The 24188-nt window shown below is 37.7% G+C and overlaps 2 protein-coding genes across 2 annotated transcripts; one reads left to right on the forward strand and one right to left on the reverse strand.

Annotated features, from left to right (window-relative positions):
- The first annotated feature begins 1380 nt into the window (after nucleotides 1–1380).
- Nucleotides 1381–4557, forward strand: LOC132178820 (purple acid phosphatase 3). The gene is made up of 7 exons (XM_059591376.2): nucleotides 1381–1605; nucleotides 2283–2439; nucleotides 2524–2631; nucleotides 3243–3370; nucleotides 3632–3760; nucleotides 3913–3980; nucleotides 4053–4557. The coding sequence occupies exons 1-7, from the start codon at nucleotides 1411–1413 to the stop codon at nucleotides 4270–4272; spliced, it is 1005 nt and encodes a 334-aa protein (XP_059447359.1). The 5' UTR covers nucleotides 1381–1410; the 3' UTR covers nucleotides 4273–4557.
- Nucleotides 4558–5750: 1193 nt separating this feature from the next.
- LOC132176879 (2-oxoglutarate (2OG) and Fe(II)-dependent oxygenase superfamily protein) lies at nucleotides 5751–23768 on the reverse strand. The gene is made up of 8 exons (XM_059589033.2): nucleotides 23668–23768; nucleotides 23408–23534; nucleotides 22768–22843; nucleotides 19392–19464; nucleotides 13742–13837; nucleotides 13455–13505; nucleotides 10793–11155; nucleotides 5751–6571 (listed from the first exon to the last, which is right to left on the reverse strand). The coding sequence occupies exons 1-8, from the start codon at nucleotides 23734–23736 to the stop codon at nucleotides 6239–6241; spliced, it is 1188 nt and encodes a 395-aa protein (XP_059445016.2). The 5' UTR covers nucleotides 23737–23768; the 3' UTR covers nucleotides 5751–6238.
- Between the last annotated feature and the right edge of the window lie 420 nt (nucleotides 23769–24188).

The following is a 24188-nucleotide window of genomic DNA, read 5'->3' on the forward strand; positions in this document are numbered from 1 at the left end:
CATTATTTAGTTACTAGGTGAAACTGAACTTTATAATAAATTTTAGGAAAGTTTCAAATTATCTGGTCCTTTTGAGGATGATAGCATAGATGTGGCTAACGCTTTTCCCTAAACCGCCTTTCAATCTAACCTTTTCCCTTGGATTCAACCAAGTAATCATGGTATATTTTCAGAGTTTGAATCTTTCTTTTCTTTGAAGCCAATTACTTAGAAAATTAAAAAAACTATGAGATATTTTGATCTCCTTGGGGCACACGCATCCTCTTGAATTTGAAGTCTTTCTTCTTCTTCTTCTTTTTTCCATCATTTTTCTTCTTTCGAAGAAAGTATTCTACTTCTAGCCCTTTTTTTTTTTGAAAACTTAACTTACCCCTTTTATATTTTAGTACTTTTACAATCATACCAGATTAAAAAGTTGAATATCGGATTCTCACATTTTTTAAATTTGCAATGTCACCCTAGTCCCTACCATATGGTTAAATAAAATAGCTAAAAGGTAAGATAAACCTTATAAAACTTATAAAAATACAAAATTACCTTAATTAAATAATTAAAACATTAAAAAAAAAGGAACAATTTGACCCCACAACCAGGCCTTGGTCCACCGTGGAGCAATTTTTTAAAAATAAATAAAATAAAATAAAATAAAATAAAATAAAATAAAGAAAGAAGAAGAAGAAAAAAGAAAAGGGGTGTTTTGGAGTATTTTGGCATGGCATCATCCGTTGAAATTTAACAAAAAAATCTTATGAATAAATAAGATTGCAAAATTTTTAAACATAGAACACGACATTATAACTTTTTAGTATGATAACAAAAAACCGAAACATCAAGAAAATAAGCAAAATTTCCCTAATGTTTTTTTTTCTTTCTTTCTTTCTTTCTTTCTTTCTTTGGTTTCCTCTTCCAAAACTATCTACAACCCAGCCAACTCGCCAAGCATCTTTTCATGCGCAACCTTTTGGTTAGAATCATTGAAGCCATATATTTTGTCCAACTGTTCCTTCGGATACCGTCTTATCCTTCTTTGATTCCATGCTTCCCTTCTACCCTCAACTATTCCTTTCTTTTTATAGCACGTGTATACACAAGAATCTCTCCTCACGTGTGAATCCATCGTCATATCATGAAAGGTGTTTTACCATGTGTTCACACGTCATCACCAAGTGTGCCCAACTCTCACAACAGAAAATGGCGGTACATAAATTATCATGCCTTGACTTTATTCATGTAATGAAAAAAAACAAACCGTTGACCGTTGACGGTTAGCAATATTTCGTTTTCAAGGGCAAATTGGAGAATATTTGAATTATGAAAGTTCCTGAGTACGTAATGTTTTCGTAACTATCATTTCCTATAAAAGTCCCCCTACCATTTCCTCTCCTTTCCTGCCTTCTTCAAATTGAAACCATGGCGTTTCTCTTGCACCATTGCAGGCTTTTCTTTCTTCTCTTTGCTTTTAATCTCTGTCTCTGCTTCATTCCTTCCACGGCGGCACTTCAGAGGTTCAAACACCCGGTGAAAGCCGACGGTTCTCTAAGCTTTTTGGTCGTCGGAGACTGGGGAAGAAGAGGACTCTACAACCAATCTCAAGTTGCTCTTCAGGTCACATAATGCTCTCCTTTTCCATATCCATCCGTACTAACACTCTATTTACATTAGTTTTCAATCATGGTGTCAGCAGCATATATTTTCACGCATTTTGAAAATATTTTTTTTCAAAGTTTAAAAACTCTTAATAATAAACTTTCAATTTCTTTTAATTATTCTGTCTCGTTAGAATTTTTCGTTAAATATTATCAAAATTTATAAATTACCCATTCCTTTATTATTAAAAAAAGAAAAAAATTGTGAATTTTGTCTGTGAGAAATGAGGGAAGATTAGACGTACCAATTAATTTATGATAACTCACGTAGTCCACATAAGTATGGGGGGCCAGTTGAAATTGAAATACATCATCATCAATCACTAAAAAAGAAAACCAATCAGGTCTCTAAATTAAATCAATAACATATGGTCCCGTTTTAAGCCCCATAGAAATCCAGGACACTGCGTGACAAAATAAGTTAAACAACTTTAAATTTGTACTAATAAAGCGAATGTTTTCATTGATGTAACGTACACGCATTATACTTTGGTTAAGAATTAATTAAACAATTTAATTAAGAATTCTCAGAAACTCATTAAAATAATCCTATTTATTTATTGTTCACTAAGATATAAGGAGAAAATGGTTTGTTAATTTTTGTAATTTTTTAATGTTTAATATCTAATTTTGTAGATGGGAGTGGTTGGTGAGAAAGTGGAGATAGGGTTTGTGATCTCCACGGGGGATAACTTTTATGAAGACGGATTGACAGGTGTGCATGATCCCGCGTTTAATGAGTCCTTCATCAATATCTACACACCCCCAAGCTTGCACAAACAATGGTACAACGGTAATTTTCACTCAGGATTTTACATTTCTTTTTCATAATTTTTTTTTTTTTTTTTTTTTAATAATGTGTTTATTTTTGTGGCAGTTTTGGGAAACCACGACTACAGGGGAGACGTAGAGGCACAGTTGAGTCCGATCCTCACAAAAATGGACAGCAGATGGCTTTGCCGAAGATCTTTTATTGTGGACACAGGTTAGGTTTTAATGAGAGTAATTATGTAATTATTTTTAATTTTATAGGTTTTAATAAGGTAATTACGTAATTTTTTTTTTTTTAATAAGGGTAAAATTGGAGTAGATGGCGTCGAAATCCCACTTGAGATCGCACATGGGATGATTTCGTTCAATTAGACGGAAATTAGTAACGGATGGTCTGAATTGAAAATTTTTGAAACATTAGGGAGTACATTGCCAATTTTTAAACATTGAGGTTTGAATTAAAAAACTCTTAAAACTTTAGGGGATAAAGTGAATTTTTTCCAAATATATATTTTTGTATTTTTATATTTTTTTTAAAAGTGTGACCCCACGGGACTCGGTTAGGACATCATTGAGACTTGACCGGAACATTGCCAGGACTTGGTTAGGACACCGTGGTGACTTAGTCGGGACTCGTGGGACCCAAGCAGGTCACCACTAGGACCTAGTTGGGACATTTTGTTGGCGACCTTATATAATATATTGCTTTAAATTATACAAAACTAGACTCATAAAATTGAGCAAATATTTATTTATTTATTATTTTTGTTTTGTAAGTAGACTTATAAGAGCAAGGTTTTTTTTTTTTGGGTGTTGTTGGGGCAGAGTTTACAGAATTTTTCTTCGTGGACACAACTCCATTCGTGGATGAGTATTTTACAGACCCAGAGAACCACACGTACGACTGGAAAGGTGTGCTCCCGCGGGAGGAATATCTTTCCAATCTCCTCAAGGTAAATTATTATTATTATTATTTTTTTATTTTTTATTTTTTGTTCCCAATGAGTAGCTCAATCGACTGTCGACCACGCCTCGTGAAACGGAAGTCACTAGTTCAAATTTCCTCTCCCCCTTCCCTTGTGTGGAAATGTCAAAAAAAATATATATATATTATTATTATTTTTTTTCGTAAATCACAATTTTCATATGGTAATAAGTATTCAAAATCCTCAAAATCTGAAAATCTATATTTCCATTTTTGTATTGCATTATAGGACGTGGATACAGCATTAAGGGATTCCACAGCAAAATGGAAGATTGTGGTGGGTCATCATACAATCAAAAGTGCTGGACATCATGGTGTCACCAAAGAGCTTGAAGACCATCTTCTCCCAATCCTTGAGGTGATTCTAAATATTTTAAGTAAATGTTGCAATTCTTGTTTACGTGGACGTGTCATGACATGGATATATTAAACGGGTCTAATTTCGTATCGGATTTGTGTCTCATGTTAAAAATTATCAACTCTAATTCTAAGTAATCATTGGATTTTCAGGCAAATAATGTGGACATGTACATAAATGGGCATGACCATTGCTTGGAGCACATTAGTAGCACAGAAAGGTATGTGCAAAAATTTCACAAAACATAGGTTTTTTACTCTTTAGCAGCAAACTGATATGGTTGTTATGGCAGCCAAATCCAATTTCTAACGAGCGGAGGTGGCTCCAAGGCATGGAGAGGAGATATTGAGAAGTGGAATCCAGAGGAATTGAAGCTTTATTATGATGGACAGGGGTTTATGACAGTGCAAATGACTCAAACCAATGCAGATATTGTGTTTTATGATGTTTTTGGCAATGTTTTGCACAAATGGAGCATGTCCAAAGACCATGATCTTGATGCATCCGCATAGAGACAAAATGTATGCTAGAATTGACAAAATAGGCTTTATGAGGAAGATCAAAGCTTAAATCCTCTGCCCAAGAGGAAATTTTCAAGGCCAATATGTTATATATGCTTATGAATTTGGGGAAGTTTGTAACAAAGAACCAAGGAAAAGTTGAGTGACAGGCTTGGTTGGGGCGAGGGGCATTGAAGAGTGATAGGTTTCCACTCTTAAAAGAGTGTTTTCCATGCCAACGTTCGCTGCACATTTGTAAGTCAAAAATATATATTGTAAGCTTTTCACTAAATTCAATTGGTTTGTGTCGGTTACCAATATATTTAGGGTTGTAAACGAGCACTCGGGCGAGCTATGCCTGTCCAAGCTCGGCTCATCTAAAATTTTTACGAGCTCGAGCTCGAGTAAAGCTCATGTCAAGTTACAAAATTTAAGCTCAGCTCAGCTCGCTACGTTTAACTTTCCAACCAACAAACTAAAGGGTAGTTTTGTAATTAAAATTTAAAATTACTTATGTTGGCATATGTGATGACACACGTGGCTTAGCTCAAAGGGAGAGGCTTGAATCCCATTTTATAGATTACTTAGGCAAAGAATTCTACTTGCGCTTTCCATGTAGGACAACTGGAGTCTTGGCTCAATAAGAGAGGCTTGCATTCTTTATTCATTTGTGTGGGACATTTGTAAGCAAGCAAATATAAGGTAAATAAAAAAAAGAGTTCTCTTGCCGGTAGCAAAAAAAAAAAAAAAAAAGTTTAAGATACGTTGGTAATATATGAAATTGATTTTGATATAAAAAAAAATAAAAAATAAAAAAAGAAAAAAGAAAAAAGAAACGTATACTATATATGCATAGTTAATTATCTAACCTTTTATATATATATATATATATATATATATATATATATATATATATATATATATAGTAACCAATTATCTCTCTCTCTCTCTCTCTCTCTCTCTCTGTATATATATATATATAACTAAACCAATTAACTAGTTAGTTAACTAATTTTAATACACACAATACACTAATTAACTATAAATAATTATACACTACATGATTACATTCTTTATATAAGATATTTAACTACAAGATATTTAGTATTTATGCTACATATTATATAAGTATAATTATACGAGTATGTTCACGAACTTTAAACAAGCGAACCGAGTTTTATGCGAGTATATATCGTTTAATAATCGAGTATAGCTTTGTATACAGAAACGGCTCATTTAATAATAGAGTCGCAAACAAGCCGAGCTTTATCAAGCCAAGCCTAAATGAGTTTACGAATAGTTTTGTTTATTTATAACCGTAAATATATTATTCTAGTTTCCTTTATTTTAATTTACTAGTTTGGACGGCACGTGCAAGACATGTGCTTGATTGATTGCATGACAAGATTTTGATATAATATGTAATGCAATATTTTAACATTGCAAGTGTCACTAGGCACACATGATTTGAAAGTGGAAAGATTAGGAAGTTGAAAAATCTCAACAGCATTATGAAAGCATAGCATCACATTTTGTAAAACAAAAATTTACAAGACAAGAAGCTCACATTGCTATCATGCTATGTGGGATACCATCGAATTTGGGACTGATTTTGAATCCTCTTGATCCAAACTTCAAAACATGTGTAGGCTAAGGTTTTAAGACCTTTAAACCTTCGGATTAAGAGGTAATGCCTACACGAGCTCCCTTTGAATAGGGTAGTGTGTCCTAGTAGAGGTATAGTATTAGGTTCTCTTATTAAAGGACTTAGAAAACCCTAGCAGCCACACTCCACATGCACAATCATAGGGGTTTATTGCTAGTGCAATTAGGTCAAGCCATCAGTAGCAGTACACAAAGCGGAATCCACGGCGACGGGCGAGGAGGAAGCACTGTTCCGGTGAGGCAAGGGTCTCTGGAGGAGACATCTACTATCTACTATACACAGACAGATCATAGAGCACATCCAATATGCATTTCAACACCCATCATATGGAACATCAAATATAGATTGATGGGTCCTCCAGTATGGAAAGCTTCTAACAAGTTGTTCACGTAACTTTGAGGCATAATCTTCCCATAAAGCAACTGCAGAATTAAAAACTGCCCAATCAAAGAAAGGTAATCCCCTCATATTGCTAGTCATGCAGCTGAACACCATCTCAGCCAGTTGATGATCCTTTAAGAATACAGATTTCAAGCAATTAATTTTTTCCCTTTGCCATTGAGAGAGTTCTACCACCTTTCCGCTGTCTATTGTAACTTTGGAAGTCTGCAAACCAGAGGCTTTCCAACAGTAAAACTGCACAACCTGTTCAGCAAAATGAAGGGATTCAGAGAGGTAGTGTACCATCAAACCGGAAACTGAAAAAATAAATAAATAAAATTCAGTGAATACAGATGGTGGGGAAGGGACATAATATATACAATGCTTAGTAAAATTACATCTACCAAGCAGCATTAAGTGATTGAAAGTTCTAAAGAAATCTCATTACAGAAAATTCTTGTCATCCAGTATTCTATAAGACATCAAGAAAAATTAAGAGTCCGATCATAAGAATTGCACAGAAGTTCCAGTCCTTGTATCCTGCCCAACTGAGAACACTTCTAAACATTTTTTTTTTTTAATAAGTAATTTATTCTCATTAGTAAGCGTAGAGGGACATAACCCGAGTACACATTAACTATATAAGAGAGAACTCCTATTAAAGAGAAAAAGAACATCACAAGTCCAAAAATTCACTAAAATTAGAAAAAAGATGACTATTGTATGCCGACATCCACATGCATAAAGGGATTTCAATATAATAGTCTTTAGCTCTATCGCCAAAATCTCGCAATCTTTAAGATTCCTGGTGTTCTGCTCTCTCCAAATGCACCACCTTAAACACAAAGGGGCCAACCTTCAAGCTTCTAAAATGTTATGATTTCCCAACTGACCTCACAAATTAGCCAACAATTCTACACATGACCCACATACACCAAAAAGACAGATGGCCAAAACCCATAATTCTCTATGATCTATAGGCTCCTCATTCCTCTTACGTGTGCAGAACCAGTCCACCACTATGACGTTCCTCTTCTGTAGGTTATCCAAAGTTTAAATCTTCCTTAGCGTCACTATCTACTCAAAGAACACCGTTCTCGAAGGAGCCTTATGTCTAAATGCTCTTCCAAGAAAATGGAGAGCCAATGGGAGTGCACATTGCATGAGAAAAGGATCTTACTTCAAAACGTTTGCCTTTTGGAGGGGATCCAATAAATTTCATCCTCACCACCTTGTCTCAATCTAAGAAAGTACAAAAGATCAAAGAACAAAGTGACCAAGTCCACCTTCCAATCATGCACTAGCCTAGTAAATGATATATTCCACTGAAGATTGTCGTTACAAAACTGCGCATGATCTGCCATCCAAACCTCCTTATAGCTAGTAATACTAAACAATTCCAAAAAAGTTTCTTTCAAGGCCTGGACTCCACAAATGATGCCAAAACCTGATCTTAGACCCGTCTCCCACATCATATATGACAAATCTAGAAAAAGCTACCCATTAGCTCCTAATGTATTTCCACACTCCCACTCCAAAGGGCTCCACTACCTCATTGAAACACCAGCTTCCCCTCATGCTTCCTTTCATAGCGTAATACCATAATCATTTCCCCAAGAGAGCTCGGTTAAACTGAATCAGATTTCTAACCCCCAAACCACCAAAGCACACCAGATAAGAAATCTTTGACTAACTAAATAGAACTTAAACTCGTCACCAATCCCACCCCACAAAAAGTCCCTTTGAAGTTTTTCAATCTAATTAGCAACACTTACTGGAATGGAGAAAATGAACAAATAATAAGTAAGCAAATTGGAAACAGTGCTTTTAATCAGTGTGAACCTACCACCCACCCTTTGACAAGTAAAAGCCTCTTCAACCAGCCAAACGACATTCCATTTTTTCAACACCATTCCCATATTTGATTTAGCTTTATACGAAGGTCCCAAAGAAAGACCCAAATACTTTATTGGCAAAGAGGCCACCCTACAACCAAGGATACGAGCCAAACCTCCCACATTATCCACATCGCCAATAGGGATTAACTCTGATTTAGAAAGGTTAATCTTCAACCCTGAAACCGCTTTAGAACATAAGAAGAGACAACACAGATGATAGAGATGTCCACGGTTTGCCTCACAAAAGATTATGGTATCATCCGCCAACAAAAGATGAGACACTAGAAGCCCATCATTATTACTCAACCCCACCGAAAATCTTGATAAGAGCCCTCTATCCATTGTGGCAAACATCATCCTACTCAAAACCTCCATGACAACCACAAACAGAAGAGGAGATAAAGGATTCCTTTACCTTTTAGTCTACGAGAACTACAAAAGAATCTAGAGGAAGATCCATTAATAAGAATGGAGAAACGCACAGTAGAAACACCGAGCTATCCAAACTCTCCATTTCTCCCCAAAGCCACATCTCCTCAACAAATACAACAAGAATTCCCAGTTCACATGATCATAGGCTTTTCTAAGTCCAATTTACAGAGCACACCAAGTTCCCTCGGTCTAATTCGGTGATCAAGACATTTATTAGCTACCATAACGAAATACAAATGTCTTCCCCTGATAAATGCATTTTGAGACTTGGAAATAATCTTCTCCAGTACTGTTTTCAACCTGTTTGCTAGGACTTTAGAGATTATTTTATAAACACCTTGCACACGACTAATATGATGGAAGTTAATCCCTATCCAAAAGTTAATCTGCAATAATTTCAAGGTCACAAATTCCATCCAAAAGATCCTTTTTTCTGCTTCCCAATGTTGCTAAAAACCTCTTCAGTCCGTTTTTTCATATTCGTTTTCAAGGCACTCAATTTGCCAGCCAGAATAAAACTAGGGCAAGCCTAAAAATTGTAGGACATCCACCACTATGTCACCTATTCCACAAAGCCCTCAACCTTCAACTACATATTCTCAAACTTAAAATACAGACTACTCTTGACCACAACATCACAAACAAGCAACAAAGGGAAATGATCCGATAAGATTCTAGAAATTTTCCTCTTAGAGGCATAAGGAAACTGAGCTTCCCAATCAGGAAAGAGAGGAAACCTATCAATTCTGGACCAGGACAGAGAATCTCGATTATTGGACCACATGAAATTCCCTCCTACAAGAGGGATGTCCATGGGGACTGCCAGGTGTCACTTGATCTCTCAATACACCATGGCATTCAAATCGCCTCCAATACACCATGGCATCTCCCACCAACTAATTAGCCCAACCAATTCATCCTGCAAAGTGCCACACAAACTATTCAACTAAGAACCGTCATACGACCTTCGAGAAAACAAATACTGCATCCATTGTTGCTCAAAAAAAGCTACCAAATTTTTCAACTGGACAACACAGTTGCTCCACCCTATACCATCTCGACCCTCCGCAACAACAATAAAGCCTCTTTACCCCCCTCTGCCATATTCCACCAACGCCAAGTATCGCCCATGACTGTTTGTTCACCTTTGTGCAATATATGTTCTGCTACCAACACTCAAAGCCCTATAAAACTCACTCAAATTCTCCCCTTTAAGCATCTCTTCCACTGTGGCCAGCAACCACACCACGCTAGGCTTGCCAAAAAACACCACTCAGGATACTCCTCTACTCCTTTCAACAAAACTTAAGCCTAAGGTCCCATTTTCTATCGAAAGCTCGTAAGTTTTTGTTTTCACATAAAAACAACACACAAAACCCATCACAGACAGCCAACAAAAGAAAACTGAGAAAAAACCAATGTCAGAACACAACACAGACTAGGGAGGACGTCAGAACACGTCTTCATGTGCTGAAGAGAGAGAGAGAGAGAGATGTAGGAACATCAAGAAAATTGTGCTGATTATTTAACTTCCCAATCTTTGTTCAATTGTAAAAAGTTGAACTAAAAGTGCAATCGTAATGAAATTTCTTTCACATATAGCATTAAAATTTCCCATAATTATAGTCTTCAGATACAATCCTCCATTCAGCAGCCTCATTAATCAAACTATTCAATCCTAAACTTTATCTATTATAAAACATATAATTAATTAAATTCAGCAGTCTTATCTAGATTGCTTTGGCTGGGTCATTGATTCCTAACACATGAAATAGCAACTTTTACACAAACCCAAACCCTTTCCATGTAGGGCAACCTGCCAGATTAACAAACATTAACCATTGTCCTAGCCACGCTGTTGCCAAGGATTATATGTATTCAATTGGAGCCACTTAATCTGTTTCATTTAAGGGGACGAAAAGGTTAAGGAAGAAGTAAAAAAATTATTTCTATGGATGGTACGAAAAAGAAGGAACCATTGAGGAGAGAAAACGAACCAATAAAGAAAGTTCTTATCAGTATTAGTAAACAAGTTGCAAAGGGAGGATCACGTGAAACTCATGGGACCCTTTTAGAAGTCAACATATGAGCATATCCATTTGCTATCCCCATACACATCAAGAAAATATGAATGAAGGAGAATTAATTGGAATACCTGAAGCGCATGCAAAATGTTGACAAAGTCATGATCGAGCAACTCATTTTCCCTTGCTAATTGCAGAGGCTTCATTGGTAACTCTGAGAAATCTGAATCACTACTTCTGTCCTCATAAGAATAAACATCAAATCCAAGAATGTGTAGTCTTGCCCAGCATATATCAAAGCCCAAGTGCTTATGAGAAGTTTGGTTGGGTGAAAACCAGTACATATTACTGGATGCCGGTAAGGGTAGGCATTCACCAGGCATGTTATTGTGTAATAGGCTTTGTGAGAGAAGGGAAACAAGCTTGGCATCTTCATCATGGGACGCATCACGGCTGAACCATAACGTAAGTGTAAGTCTTTCCCCATCGGTAATCTGACAAAGGATAACTGAGCATCACAAAACTCAGACTCAGAAATTAGCAACCAGGACTATAGTTTGGAGCAATTTGGAGCAATCACAAAGAATAAAACAGATAACTGCTTCTATTTCACACTCATAAAAGCATATTGTCAGAATAATCAATGTCCATGGGCTTGCTTAGTACCTAATTGTATTATCAGTGACCTTTAACAAAGATTCTTCAAGATTCATATCCATGTCCTCTTGATTTAAGTTAATCACAGTGTGAAGTTCAAAAATTTAGTCAGATTTCCTATGTTGCTCGGACCAAATTTTACTCTCAAATCTGTGTCAATACTACACTATGCAGGTGTTGGTATGTGATATGTGTCCAACCTTTGGCTGAAATAAATTCTCCTTAGAAACAGATATATATATTTCCAAACTCTTTGCTACATATTGATTGCTGGAAATTCACACTTTATTTGTTAGGATTTCAGACGCCTGGACATGAATCAAACTGTGGTTTATGGGTCAGAGGAGGTGGTAGTGTATGTTAGCATAGTTGTGACAACATTGTTGTCTTGTTTGAATTTTCAACTTCATAGTTTCATTTGATTTGATTATCTACCACACATGTACTACGTGTGTATGGGCATGTTCACATAACCATAAAGTTTGGGCCAAGTAAATGTATCCTAAGTTTCAGGCAATAGAGGAATAATACTCATAGATAAGTAGATAAGTACCCAACTCCAAGAACAATGAAGTTGATGCGGAATAGGAAGAGCAATAAATTAGTGGATCGTTTCAATTTTGTTTTAGCCAAGATTTTTTAGGATCTTGATTTTATTTGGTTTTAATTAGCTGTAATTCAGTCCCTTTTAATTTTTATGTTTTATGTTATTACGGTTGACTTAAATTAGGTAAGCATTAAATGAGGGTCGCTCTATGGTTAGGGTTTAAGTCTTAGTCTATTTAAGCGTCTTTTTCAATTGTAATCAGTAGTTTATGATGAATAAAAAAATGGTGTGACAGTGTGTCAATTATCCCCCTTGTGTTCCTCTCTTATTTCGTCTCTTCTTCAGCTTAATTTCATATATTCCTCAGCCCAATTTCTTCAATTTCTTGGTTTGTTAATTTTTTGCGGATTTGTCCCGCATCAAAAGTCTTCCATAACTTCAAGGGAAACTCAAGAGGATAAAAGGAATCGCTACATTTAGGTGCTTCAAGCTATGCACATCACTGCTATCATAACCTCATAAAATGAAGGATTCTGAATCTGCAAGGACTACAACATGATTTATGCAAAAAAAAAAGCATAATGTAACTGTTGCCCGGTCATTAATCCTAGTTAAAACGTCTGGTCAAGCAGATGCAGGACTTGTGCCAAGGAGAAATGGAAGTTACAAAAAGGTGCTTATAAATTTAATAAGAAAAAAAAAAAAAAAAAAATTGCTAGGCAAGATTTTAACCTAAGACTTACACAAGTTCCACACTACGACCAGCACCAACGGCTAGGCCAAACGAGAGGCAAAACTCTTTTGAACCCTAATTAAGATGGACACTTTACACCTTTTTTTGTGGGGGTGTAAGTAAGATGGACACAGAACTAGGAATATGGTCTTTGTTGTTGAATGGGACTGATTATGCAGACCAACGTATTGGTAGTCAATGTTATTTTAAATTGATAACCTAGAGATAAATGATGCTATATCCAACTTATTTCTTGAAAAGCAGCATTCAGAAGAAATACATATAAGGAAGCCACTTTCATTGTTTTACAGAAAATGAAACTTATTACAATCTTAAATATTAGCTTCTCAACAATCTTCTGCTACTAACAAATTAAAAATACTTTTGCAGTCAACGTCATACTTGTTACTACCCTCAGTGACTGGACCTTATGCAGTTCAGATGAAGGCTTTATTAGTTGAGTTTACATCTTCAGTGATAAACCAAGATCAACAACCTTTTCTTTTTTTTGTTTTTTACTTTTTACTCATGAAGATTTGAACGTATGACGTATCCTAAACCCTTGCCACTTGAGCCAAAGCCCAAGTGGCCCCAAGGCTCAATAACCTACTTCACACTAATGGACATGAACACGAGTCTTATTAAACTTAACTTGGTAACTGGATTTGGACCAAGTAAATTAAGTAACACGAATCTGATGGCATTATTACAAAAAATGATTCACTAACCAAGCTACCAAAATCCACATCCCATTTGTCATCTAACACAGTGGAAGAGCTTAGAGAAGAGCATTAACTTAATAGCATATTACAATGGAAGAAATACTTCACTACCCCAAGAGAGAAATGAAGGGTACCTCATCTACAGAATGAATGTTGCGGCTGTCAGCTGTGTAAATCACAACATCCTGACAAAAATAACTTAATGCTTATTTAACGGGTATTAACTGAAAGTACACTATAAGACATATAATACACCACTAGCCTTGAGAAATAACCATTTCAAGCACTACTGCAATGTCTTCAATTTTCATTGTTTCTTCCTTTCTGACATTGCATATTTTGGCACTCTAACACTCTCAGGTCTTCATTAATGCAAGTACTGCAAATAGATACCATAAAAAGCATAAAGAGGTTCACTTACTCCAGCCAAGGGCTCAATAGTTGTTGGTTCCCCATCCTGGAAGTGAAAAAGTCCACCTTTGAAATCCTTCCCATAACCGTTCAAATAGCAGACTGCCTTTCACAAACAGAAATAAGAAAACTGTCAGCAGGAGACCCAAGTAATATACTTAGGAAAAAAAAAAATAGATCTAATCGGAACAATAATTAATTATCAAAGAGATGGAAACAAAAGAGGAGTAGACGCATATATGGAGCAAACATGAATTATTATTATTTGGTATGAGAGCCAAATAATTTGTTTTTTTTTTATAAGTAATGTTTATATATCAAAAACGCAGGGGAGCGCAACCCTAGTACACAAGGAATATACAAGAGTACCGCCTAACTAGGAGAAGAGAAAAAAACAAGGAAATCAAGATAGCTAATCACTAAAGGAGCGAACCAAGCTGTTGTCCAAGTGAAAAGCGTGTTCCAAGGATCTCTCAGAATCTTCGAAACATTTCGCATTCCTTTCTAACTATAAACACCACAAGAGGCATAGAGAAACCATTTTCCATACAACAACACTCCGAGAACGACCTCCCAACCACCAACAAGCAAACAAACCCGCCACATTGCTAGGCATGAGCCACGACAAACCAAACCGACTGAATATAGCATACCATAAAGAACAAGCAATCTCATAGTGCAGAAGAAGATGATTGATAATCTACCCATCCGATTTGCACAAGCAACATCTATTGATCACAATAAGATTCATTTTTCTAAGATTATCAATGGTGAGGATCTTCCCTAACACCGCCATCCAGGTGAAGAAAGCCACTCTCGAAGGTCCCTTGGTGCGCCAAATACTCTTCCAAGGAAAAGGACTAGCCTCTTTACTTGCCAGAATATTATAGAAGGATCTAACATCAAACTTTCCTTTGCTAGACGAAACCCACCAAATTTTGTCCTTCCCTTCCCTACTCATTCTATGTGAATACAACAAAGTATAGAACAAGGCTAGCACTTCCAATTCCCAACCGTAAGAAGCTACCATTCCATTGAAGAGTTCCACCCGTGAAATCCATATTATCAGCAATAGACGCATTTTTTGCACTTGTTATGTTGTAAAGGCCTAGAAAAGCTTCATTGAGAATTGCTTCTCCGCACCAAACATCATCCCAAAATCTGATTTTGGACCCATCACCTAGATCGAATCTGGTGTGGCTAGAAAACAGCTGCCACCCCCTACTAATATACCTCTAGAGTCCCACCCCGTGAGGCCCAGGAGTATCAACAGAATGCCAACCACCCCACTTAGAACCATACTTGGCGTCCACGACAATTCTCCACCATGCCTCTCTCTCATGTGCATAACGCAACAGCCACTTCCCTAACAGAGCTTGGTTGAACACTCTCAACTTCCTCATCCCTAAACCACCTTCAGAGATGGGAGAGCAAACCTTGTCCCAATTGACCAAGTGATACTTGAACTCTTCGTTTAATCCACCCCACAGAAAATCATGTTGGAGCTTCTCTATACGCTTGGCCACAGAAGCAGGTATAGGGAATAGGGGCAAGAAATAAGTAGGAAGATTAGAGAGAGTGCTCTTTATAAGAGTAACCCTACCTCCCTTAGAAAGATACAGCATTTTCCAACTAGCCAACCTGCGATCAACCTTTTCCAAAATCTCATCCCAAATGGACTTGGCCTTAAAGCAAGCGCCCAAAGGGAGCCTCAGATATTTCAAAGGCAAAGAGGCCGTTCCACAACCCAAAACACCAGCCAACTCTCCCACATTATCCACATCACCTACAGAGACCAAGGCTGATTTAGCCATATTCACCTTCAATCCAGAAACAGCTTCAAAACAAACAAGGCTTTAATGGAACAAATTTGATCAAGATTCGCCCCACAAAATACCAACGTATCATCTGCAAATAAGAGATGAGAAATGTTAACCCTCTCAAACAAACTAGCTCCCAATGAAAAGCCCAAGATAAAACTACTATCGATAGCAGCAACAATCATCCTACTAAACACCTCCATAACAATGACAAACAAAAACGAAGACAAAGGCTCCCCCTGCCTCACCCCTCAAGAGCTTCTAAACCGAAAGGAGTACCATTGATCAACACAGAAAAGCAAGCAGTCAAAATACAACAATCTATCTAACAACATCATTTCTCACCAAAACCACACCTCCCAAGTAAATACAAAAGAAACTTCCAATCAATATGATCATAAGCCTTCTCCATATCTAGTTTACAAAGCAACCCCGATTCCCCAAATCTAATACAACTATCCAAGCACTCACTCGCTATAAACCTTTAACGAACGCATTCTGAGGATTTGAGATCACCCTATCCAACACCCTCCTCATCTTATTGGCAAGAACTTTAGCAATGATCTTGTAGATTCCACTTATAAGACTAATAGGACGAAACTCCTTAAGCTCAGAAGCCCCAGGCACCTTCGGAATAAGAGAAATAAAAGTAGTATTAAGGCTTTTTTTCAAACTTACCACGAGCATAAAAGTCTGAAAAAAAAACCGTCATAATGTCTTCCTTGATCACTTCCCAACAATCTTGGAAGAAAGCCATAGAGAAGCCATCCGGACCTAGAGCCTTATCTCTATCCATGCCTTTCACCACCTCCAAAACCTCCTTTTCCTCGAAAGGAACTTCTAGCCAATCAGCCTCACCCACTTCCAAGAAATCAAAAGCAAGATTATCCAGCCTAGGCCTCCAATTGCAATGTTCAGAGAACAAAGACTCATAGAATTGCACAACATGGTCCCTAATGATGTTTTGATTGGAAGAAGGAGAGCCATTGATAGATAGGGACTCAAAGAAATTGCATCTTCTATTCGAATTGGCAATCCGATGGAAGAACTTAGTGCACTTATCCCCCTCCTTGAGCCATCGGATCCTAGATTTTTATCTCCAACTGATTTTCTCTTGTAAAAGAGCAATCTCCAACTCACTAATAATCACCCTTTTTCTTTCCTTCTCTTCTTCACCTAAGCCTCTCTCTTCCTCCAATCTATCCATAGCCTTCAATTCTTCAGCTTTCTCTTTGCAAAGAGCACTCACATTACCAAATTCATGCCTATTCCATCTTTTGATGTCTGCCTTTAACGCCTTAAGCTTCCGGGCCAGAATGAAACTCAAAGTGCCAAAGAAATTATAAGACGACCACCAAGCCCACGCCCTATCCACAAATCCATTAGCTTTCAACCACATATTCTCAAATTTGAAAGGCCTCTTACCCTTATAAGCGGGGTGTGGTCCTCAACCTCATACACTTCCAGTTCCAAACCTGCCAAAGTGATCTCCGTAAGTGGAGCAGATTTCTCCATAGAACGTGGAGAGTTACACCTACATGCAGGTCTGAGAAAGCCCATTGTCCATAGCATTCCGGAGTCCCAAAGAAACTTCCAAACAGTCCTCCTCCATCCCTTCCATCCCTTCTATCAACCCAACATCCAAACCTGCCCCAGAAGAAGCGGACTCCACAACCACTGCCTCTTGCTCGCAAATTCCCAAGGGATTGGAATTTGAATAAACCCCAAGCCTAGGCGCCTCAAAACCCCCGGGCACACCCACCTCACTGCCGGAAATATCCCCAGAGGTAACCCCTACCGACAAATCCCGATGCACAGGGACTGCCGGAAGATCTACCGGCGGCACCCCTAGTGAATTGAAGGCTCCACCGCCGCCCAAAACCCCATCCAAGGCCTTATCCATCCTCATTGGCGCCTTATGCAGCGAATGCACAGGGACTACAAGAAGATCTACCGGCGGCACCCCTAGTGAATCGGAGGCTCTACCACCGCCCAAAACTCCATCTGAGGCCTTATCCATCCTCATCAGCGCCTTCTGCCGCGAACCCAAGTGTAGAACAGCATCCGCCATACCGGCCAGCCCTAGACCTGCGCTAGACGGTGCCTTTCCCAGCAAACCCAACCTTGACGCCCCTTGAGATAGGCTCAGACCTTGCTGAAGAACCTACTGGCGGCTGACCCAGAATGGCTTGAGGCCCGGTGGCTGATGAAGAAGCTCTTGGATCACCGGCCTTGTTCGCCGCCCAGCCCACTTTAAGTTTCTTTACCCTCACAGGCATCCCAGCACCTCTCCTATTATTTTTTTTTTAAAAAAAAATCTTGTGGGCCCAACACCCACCACATGAGTCTTGCCCAAAATCTAACTGGACTGAACTTTATGAGCTCCCTCCAAGACGCTAGGGCTGGCTTGCACAGGCCCAAAGCCCGGAAGCCCAGTTGCGCAGTAGCCACACTTGCCCAAGGCCATACGTTCCAGGCACGCTCCAATCTCCAGTTGTAGCTTTTCCAAAGTTTTCCTTAAACTAACATATTCGATGACTCCAAACTCCACGTAGCCACTATCAGAGAGATCCTTCCCACCAGGTACATCACGTCCCTGCACAGCCGCCTTTGCATGAGACAAGGGGCCACCACCCAACAACACAAAATTCGCCAGAAAGCGATTCTTCTCCAGAGGGACACTCTTCACCGACGGAAGAATCGCCGGAAAGGTCTCAGTGATGTAGCTCTGCCTCTCTACGTCCTCTAGCAAGACCCCCTTAGCCTTTCCCTTGCCCAGAACTTTCGCCAGAATAGAACGACCCATCGGAGGCTTAAGGAGAGCCACCAGACCTGAACAACCTGGAGCTGGAACTTTACTGGGTAGCATCTTCTGTGACTCGACGTTACCTGCGTTGCCCCCCGACAACTACTTGGGCACCCTAGCAATCAGTTCTGTCGACGGCCAAAATAAATCCTCTATCGGTCGCACCGTGGATTGAAGCACCTCAGTAAAGCTCATCTTCTTCTTCACAGCAGCGTTCCCTGGAGCCAACAAAAAAGGTTGAAAAAATCTGATGACAACCTGGAGTTCGGACTTAAGTTTACTCCAATCTTTCTAGTTTCTGGCACCATAACTGACCTGCGCCTCTCTCTCCCATCACACTCTTCGATCACCAAAAAACTATCATACCTATTAAAAAACACTTCTGAGCTAACACTCAAGGATAACCAGGCTTAGACTGATCTCGAAACACCCTTGAATCCTTCACTGCAACCAACTCCTCAAAAATGTGTAATAGCCAGACTGCTTCACTGCTTCCCAACCTTACAGACCTCAACAAACCTTTGCTTCTCTTCTAAATCAGTAATCCAGTATCACCATCCTTCACCAGCATCTCAAAATCCTTGGATTCCACCAACCAGGTTCTTGATAAACCCATCTCACCACCACCGGCAGCCCACCTGAGACTAAAAACCACTCCTCACACACCTCCTCCATGAAGGAAAAGAAGAGATAGAAGAGAGCTTTCACAAAGACAAATAAGTCAACTTCTTTCTTGGTTCACATTTCACGTAGAGGTTAAAGACAAGCTCACAGTGCTCAAACAATCTCAAGTATCCCATCTTCTTCTCAATTATAACATAACTCTCTCATTTATAGCCAAGATGAACCTATTTCAACTCTCTTTTTTTTTTTTTTTTTTTTTAAGAAAGAGAGAAAAACTGTGAAAATGGGTTAACTGAAACTTCATTACAGATGGCAAATGACCAACCAAAGAAAATGTTCTCATGATAAATGGTTGATAAAGAAATAAACATGAGTGAAGTGAGAATATGCCAAAAAAACTGCATACACACCGCAAAGGCACGTTGTTTAAGATAGGGCCTGTTATCATCACTATGCCATCCAATGCTTGCTCCTCGACACCAGCTAATTTGTAATGTACAATGTCATCAGATATATAAATGACAAAGATGTATGAAAAAGGAAAAATTACAAGATAATAACATGATTAAAGACATCAAATAAAATCATGGGTAGAAATTCTTAATTTTTGCAATATACTACCACCCGTTTTCAAGTTAACCCCACGAATAGATAAGTGTGATATTTTTTTTTTTTATGAGTAATTTCGTATCATTAATAAAACGCAAAGGGGCACAAGCCTAATAATAGAGAGTATATAAGAGAACCCCTAATAGGAAGAAGTTGCATAAAGTCAAAAAATCTGCAACAGTAGAAACAACCAAGCTATGATGTGCCGCGATCCATATACATCATGTATTCAGCATAATCTTCCGCAACTCTATCACCGATGTCTCTATGCCTTCAAAGTGCCAAGCATTCCTCTCGCGCCAAAGACACCACATTAAACACAACGGAGCTAGCCTCCATACTTCCTTAACTACACCGCACCCAATCAAATTGTCCCAACTGTGCAACAAATCAATAAATGTAACATTTGGCTACACCATATTACCATTTTGTGTTTAAAAAAAACCCACTGTCAATATCATCCGTTATAATGGATGGAAAAGTGCTTGCACATGACCTTTTTGAACAGAAACTTCCTAAAATACCCCTCTTTTCTAAAAAAAAAAAAAACCAAAAACCAAAATTCACACACTGTGGGGGTGTATTGGCCATCCCCAAAAAACTTAACGGGAGGTGGCCAATTCACTGTGGGGGTGGCTTGGCCATCCCCCAAAAGCAAAATGGGGTGGCCGAACCTCAGGGCTTTCGTTTTTCTTTTCTTTTTGTCTTTTTTAAGGTTTTTTTTCGTGTTTAATAATTATAAAGGGCAAATCTGGTTTTTTCAACAGTCAAAGTGAGAATATTATAGGAAGATTTTGGTCAAATTGGTTAGGTGCAAGGCACGTGACCACTTTGTCATCCATTCTAACGTCTAACACTAGCGGAGTGGTATTTTTGACACAATCGTAATTTAGTATATCCAAATGTCACACTTGTCAGTTCGTGGAGCTAACTCGAAAATGGGTGGTAGTTCAAGGGACTTAAGCATATTTACCCCTAAAAAATAATATATTTAGAAGGTTTTCATGCTTCTGATTTGGGTCCATTTTCTTATTTAATGTGTTTTTCTAGGAATGGAACCCTAAATGTTGTTTCCATGTTCTCTCGATACAAGAATGCATAATTCTTATTTGTGGTGTGGATCTCTTTTTTCTAGAATGCCACTCCACTAGTAGAGTGAATGATACCAAAAAAAAAAACCATTTTGTTTGGCCACAAAAAGCACCAGAACAATGCTAAACAGACATAAGTAAATACTTGTAGAATACCATGAGAACCTCTCTTAATGTTCCCACTCTGTCCAGGTCCACAGAATGGAAGCGAGAAAATCATTGTTGGTTGACTTTTTCTGAAAACAAGGCTTTTCAGATTGTAGTTAACCATAATGATATGGGAAGTGAAATGAAGAAGGATGCAACAGTCGTCAAATGTAACTCAAAATGGTAACGGCGTGCTGCCTCAAGCAATATCAACTGAGACAAAAAAAAAAGGATACTCCATAAGAGGGCAAGGTAAGCACTGACATTAGGAAAACTAATGTGCAGGCAAATGAAGGTATGGTCCACCTATTATTTCCACAGGTAGCATTACATGAATCATTTACCACTGTACAATAGCCAGTGGCCAAAACTTATATTGATTAAACTTTTCTGTTGAATTTGTCAATGAGCTCTAGTTCGAGGAACCTCTTTCCCCTGTATGTATGTACAGGATGGAAGGGTGAGGCCATTGGTTTAAAAACCACCAGGTGTGTGTATAACTAAGAAATCATAAACAAAAACATGTACTATTAAATATGAAAATTCAAGATTATTTGTCTATTTTGATAAGAAACAATGAGTTTAATAATGTAACGTAATTATTTTTCTATTTGATGTCCATATCATATTAAGTAATTATGAATGATGTTAATTTGATATGTAAGTGGTATAATTTGAACTCTTGGATGTATAAAGTATATACGAACACAATGATGTTTATGGCATAGAGCTTTGGTGGTGCATTGTGTAGATAATTAAAGTTTACAAAAAGAAATTTATAGCAAACTCCATTGTGTGTATGATCTCGAGGTCTAGTAGTGGCGCTCCAAGGTTGTTTTAAAGGTACAATAATTTAGGGGCATCACGCTAGGGTTGCTTGGAACAACAATTTCCCTCAACTTTTTTTGGTGGCCGGCCCTAGGTCATTCAAAGACTCCAAGACTCCGTTCTCCTTCCAAACTCCCACCCTCTATCAATCTCCTAAATGGCCAGCCCTAGGGACCTTTCAAAGGCTCCTAGAACTCCTTTTTCTCCTTCAATCTCTTCCTCTTCTTGAAAGACTTTAAGGTGAAATTTTTTTTAACAAAAAGATTCAATAAATAATCCTCCTTTCAAATTTCAAAGACTCCTCTTTCCTCCAACTTCTCTCCTTCTTAAAAGACAACAAGTAGAAAGATAAGGTTTCTTGAAACCTTGTATTTTTAAGATGTAATGATCTATGGAAGACTAGTCTTCCTAGAATCCTCCCAAATGCGATGTGGCTTTTAAAATCACCAATAGATCAAAATTTAATAATGATCATCTCAACTTTAATGGTGATTTTAAAAGCTACATCACATTTAGGAGGACTTTTACTCCTCCTTATAACATTACTCATTTTTAAGACATTCTTTGTCTAGTTTCTTTCTTAATCCATGTCTTTTTAAGACACATCTAGTAAAATTCTTTCTTAAGACTTTCCAATTTTGACCACTTTCCTAATCTAGTTCTTTCAAAAACGAAACTTTCCTAAACCATACTCTTTCCAAATAAAACATTTTTTCCTAAAATATTAACTTTCTTAATCGGGATACTTTCGTACAGCAGACTACGTTCCTAAACTAGCCCTTTTTCATTCCGAACTTCATTTCTAGATACTTTTCATCAACTTAACAAATCATGAAACAAGCATTTCTAAGTTTGGGGTGTTACATATCTCTATTTATTGAACAGATATTCGCAGATAGCAAACATGTAAATTGCAAAGACAGCTATCATTTTGATGAAATTAAAATTTCTATTGCACAGTTTTATAGAATAAATTTATTGTTGTTGTGGATACTCTTTCTTGCCCTAACATTTTGAAGTTTCCATAGCTTTATTCTGAAAACTTATGGAATCAAAGAAATTCATTTAGAAACTAAAAAGAAGGAAACTGTCAAAAAGTGAGACAACTAACCTGATTAAACCGGTAAATTCAACACAGAGCTCATACTCACACCCAAAGAACTCCTCTACCTTCTCTTTCAACCTCTCTGTCATTGAAGGCGAAAACCAAGCAAGAACAACATCAGACTGTAGCAAATACATGAGTAATACACAACAAGGCAAAAGACTACTTGGTTGCCAGAAATCGCAGGAAAACATAAGAAATACAAATTACACTTTTGTACATATATTTGGATACATGAATTTAAACAACATTAAAAGACTAAAATATAAGATTCAAAATTTCAATGTTTTGTTTTCCCCAACTTCGCATCAAACAGTTGGATGGTTACTTCACTTGGGACATAAGAGAATCAAACAAAAAAACGCACATAGCTGAGATTAGCACCACTTCTCAACGGCCTTATGTTGACACCAATTTCCATAATTATAAGAAAAGAAACAAGGGCAAAACGTAAAGTCAAAAGTGTCCTCTCCCCTTGCTATTACAATAAGTTCTCAGCTTCTCATAAACCAAACAGAGGGTTTTGAACCTTGTTCGAATGACATGATCATAAATCTCCCCAAAACGAACACATTTGAATGAATGACCGAAATGGGGTCACCAGTTTTGAGTTTTTTATTCTTTTCTTTTATTGGGTTGTTGTTACCTCGGATGGGAACGAAAGGCATGAGAAGGTGGGGGGAGTTGGTGGCGATGAGATGGGAGAGAGTGGTGGAGAACACGTTCGCTCTGTAACCCACCGTGCTGTTGCTTTTGTGTATGAACTCCAGCTCCTGTTTGTTCGTGGACGGTGAACCCCACCCCACACATTCGCAATCAATAATCATCAGCTATATATACATATACTGATATACATATACGTAAACATGATATAAAAGAAAAGTGAAGCGAAAAATATAGACGAACCTTGCATTGATGAAGGGTAAGGAAGTTGTGGAGGAGGAGACGTGGGTGCTCCTGCTTCGCCTCCGCCATTTTCCTCTCCTTTCGCTACAGGGCCGGCTCCATAGAACAAATTTAAGGCTATGTTTGAGGAAGTGGACCCAAACTCTATCAAATTTTATTCATTCGAGAAAAAAAAAAAAAGTAAAAATATTTTGTATAAAAAAGTGAAAAATTTTGTTTTGTAGTGATTTTTTTATTTGAATAGTAATAAAAAATGATTGATGTATTATAAAAAGTAAGAATGTTGAGATTGATTTTGAGATGAATTTTTTGAAATTTTGGGTCCGGTCCGTCCACTCTGGTATTTTGGCGGTGCCTAAAAGACTTTTCTTATATTTAAAAATATTATTTTAAGTTTTATATTATATTTTTTATTAGAAATTATTGGTTTTTAAGATACAAAATTATTAATTAAATTTTTATTTTCAAGTTTTTTTAGCATCTTCTTTTTGATTGGCAATATAGCTAATCAACTTAGAACT

The sequence above is a fragment of the Corylus avellana genome, chromosome 4 (assembly GCF_965113065.1).
Source record: "Corylus avellana chromosome 4, dhCorAvel1.hap1.2, whole genome shotgun sequence".
Classification (NCBI taxonomy): Eukaryota; Viridiplantae; Streptophyta; class Magnoliopsida; order Fagales; family Betulaceae; genus Corylus; species Corylus avellana.

Coding starts and splice junctions, on each gene's coding strand:
- LOC132178820 (XM_059591376.2), top strand. CDS start 1,411: ATGGCGTTTCTCTTGCACCATTGCAGGCTTTTCTTTCTTCTCTTTGCT. Junction 2,440..2,523: donor GCACAAACAATGGTACAACG/GTAATTTTCACT, acceptor TTTTTGTGGCAG/TTTTGGGAAACCACGACTAC. Junction 2,632..3,242: donor ATCTTTTATTGTGGACACAG/GTTAGGTTTTAA, acceptor TTGTTGGGGCAG/AGTTTACAGAATTTTTCTTC.
- LOC132176879 (XM_059589033.2), bottom strand. CDS start 23,736: ATGGCGGAGGCGAAGCAGGAGCACCCACGTCTCCTCCTCCACAACTTC. Junction 23,535..23,667: donor TTACCCTTCATCAATGCAAG/GTTCGTCTATAT, acceptor ACGAACAAACAG/GAGCTGGAGTTCATACACAA. Junction 19,465..22,767: donor GAATTTACCGGTTTAATCAG/GTTAGTTGTCTC, acceptor ATTACAAATTAG/CTGGTGTCGAGGAGCAAGCA.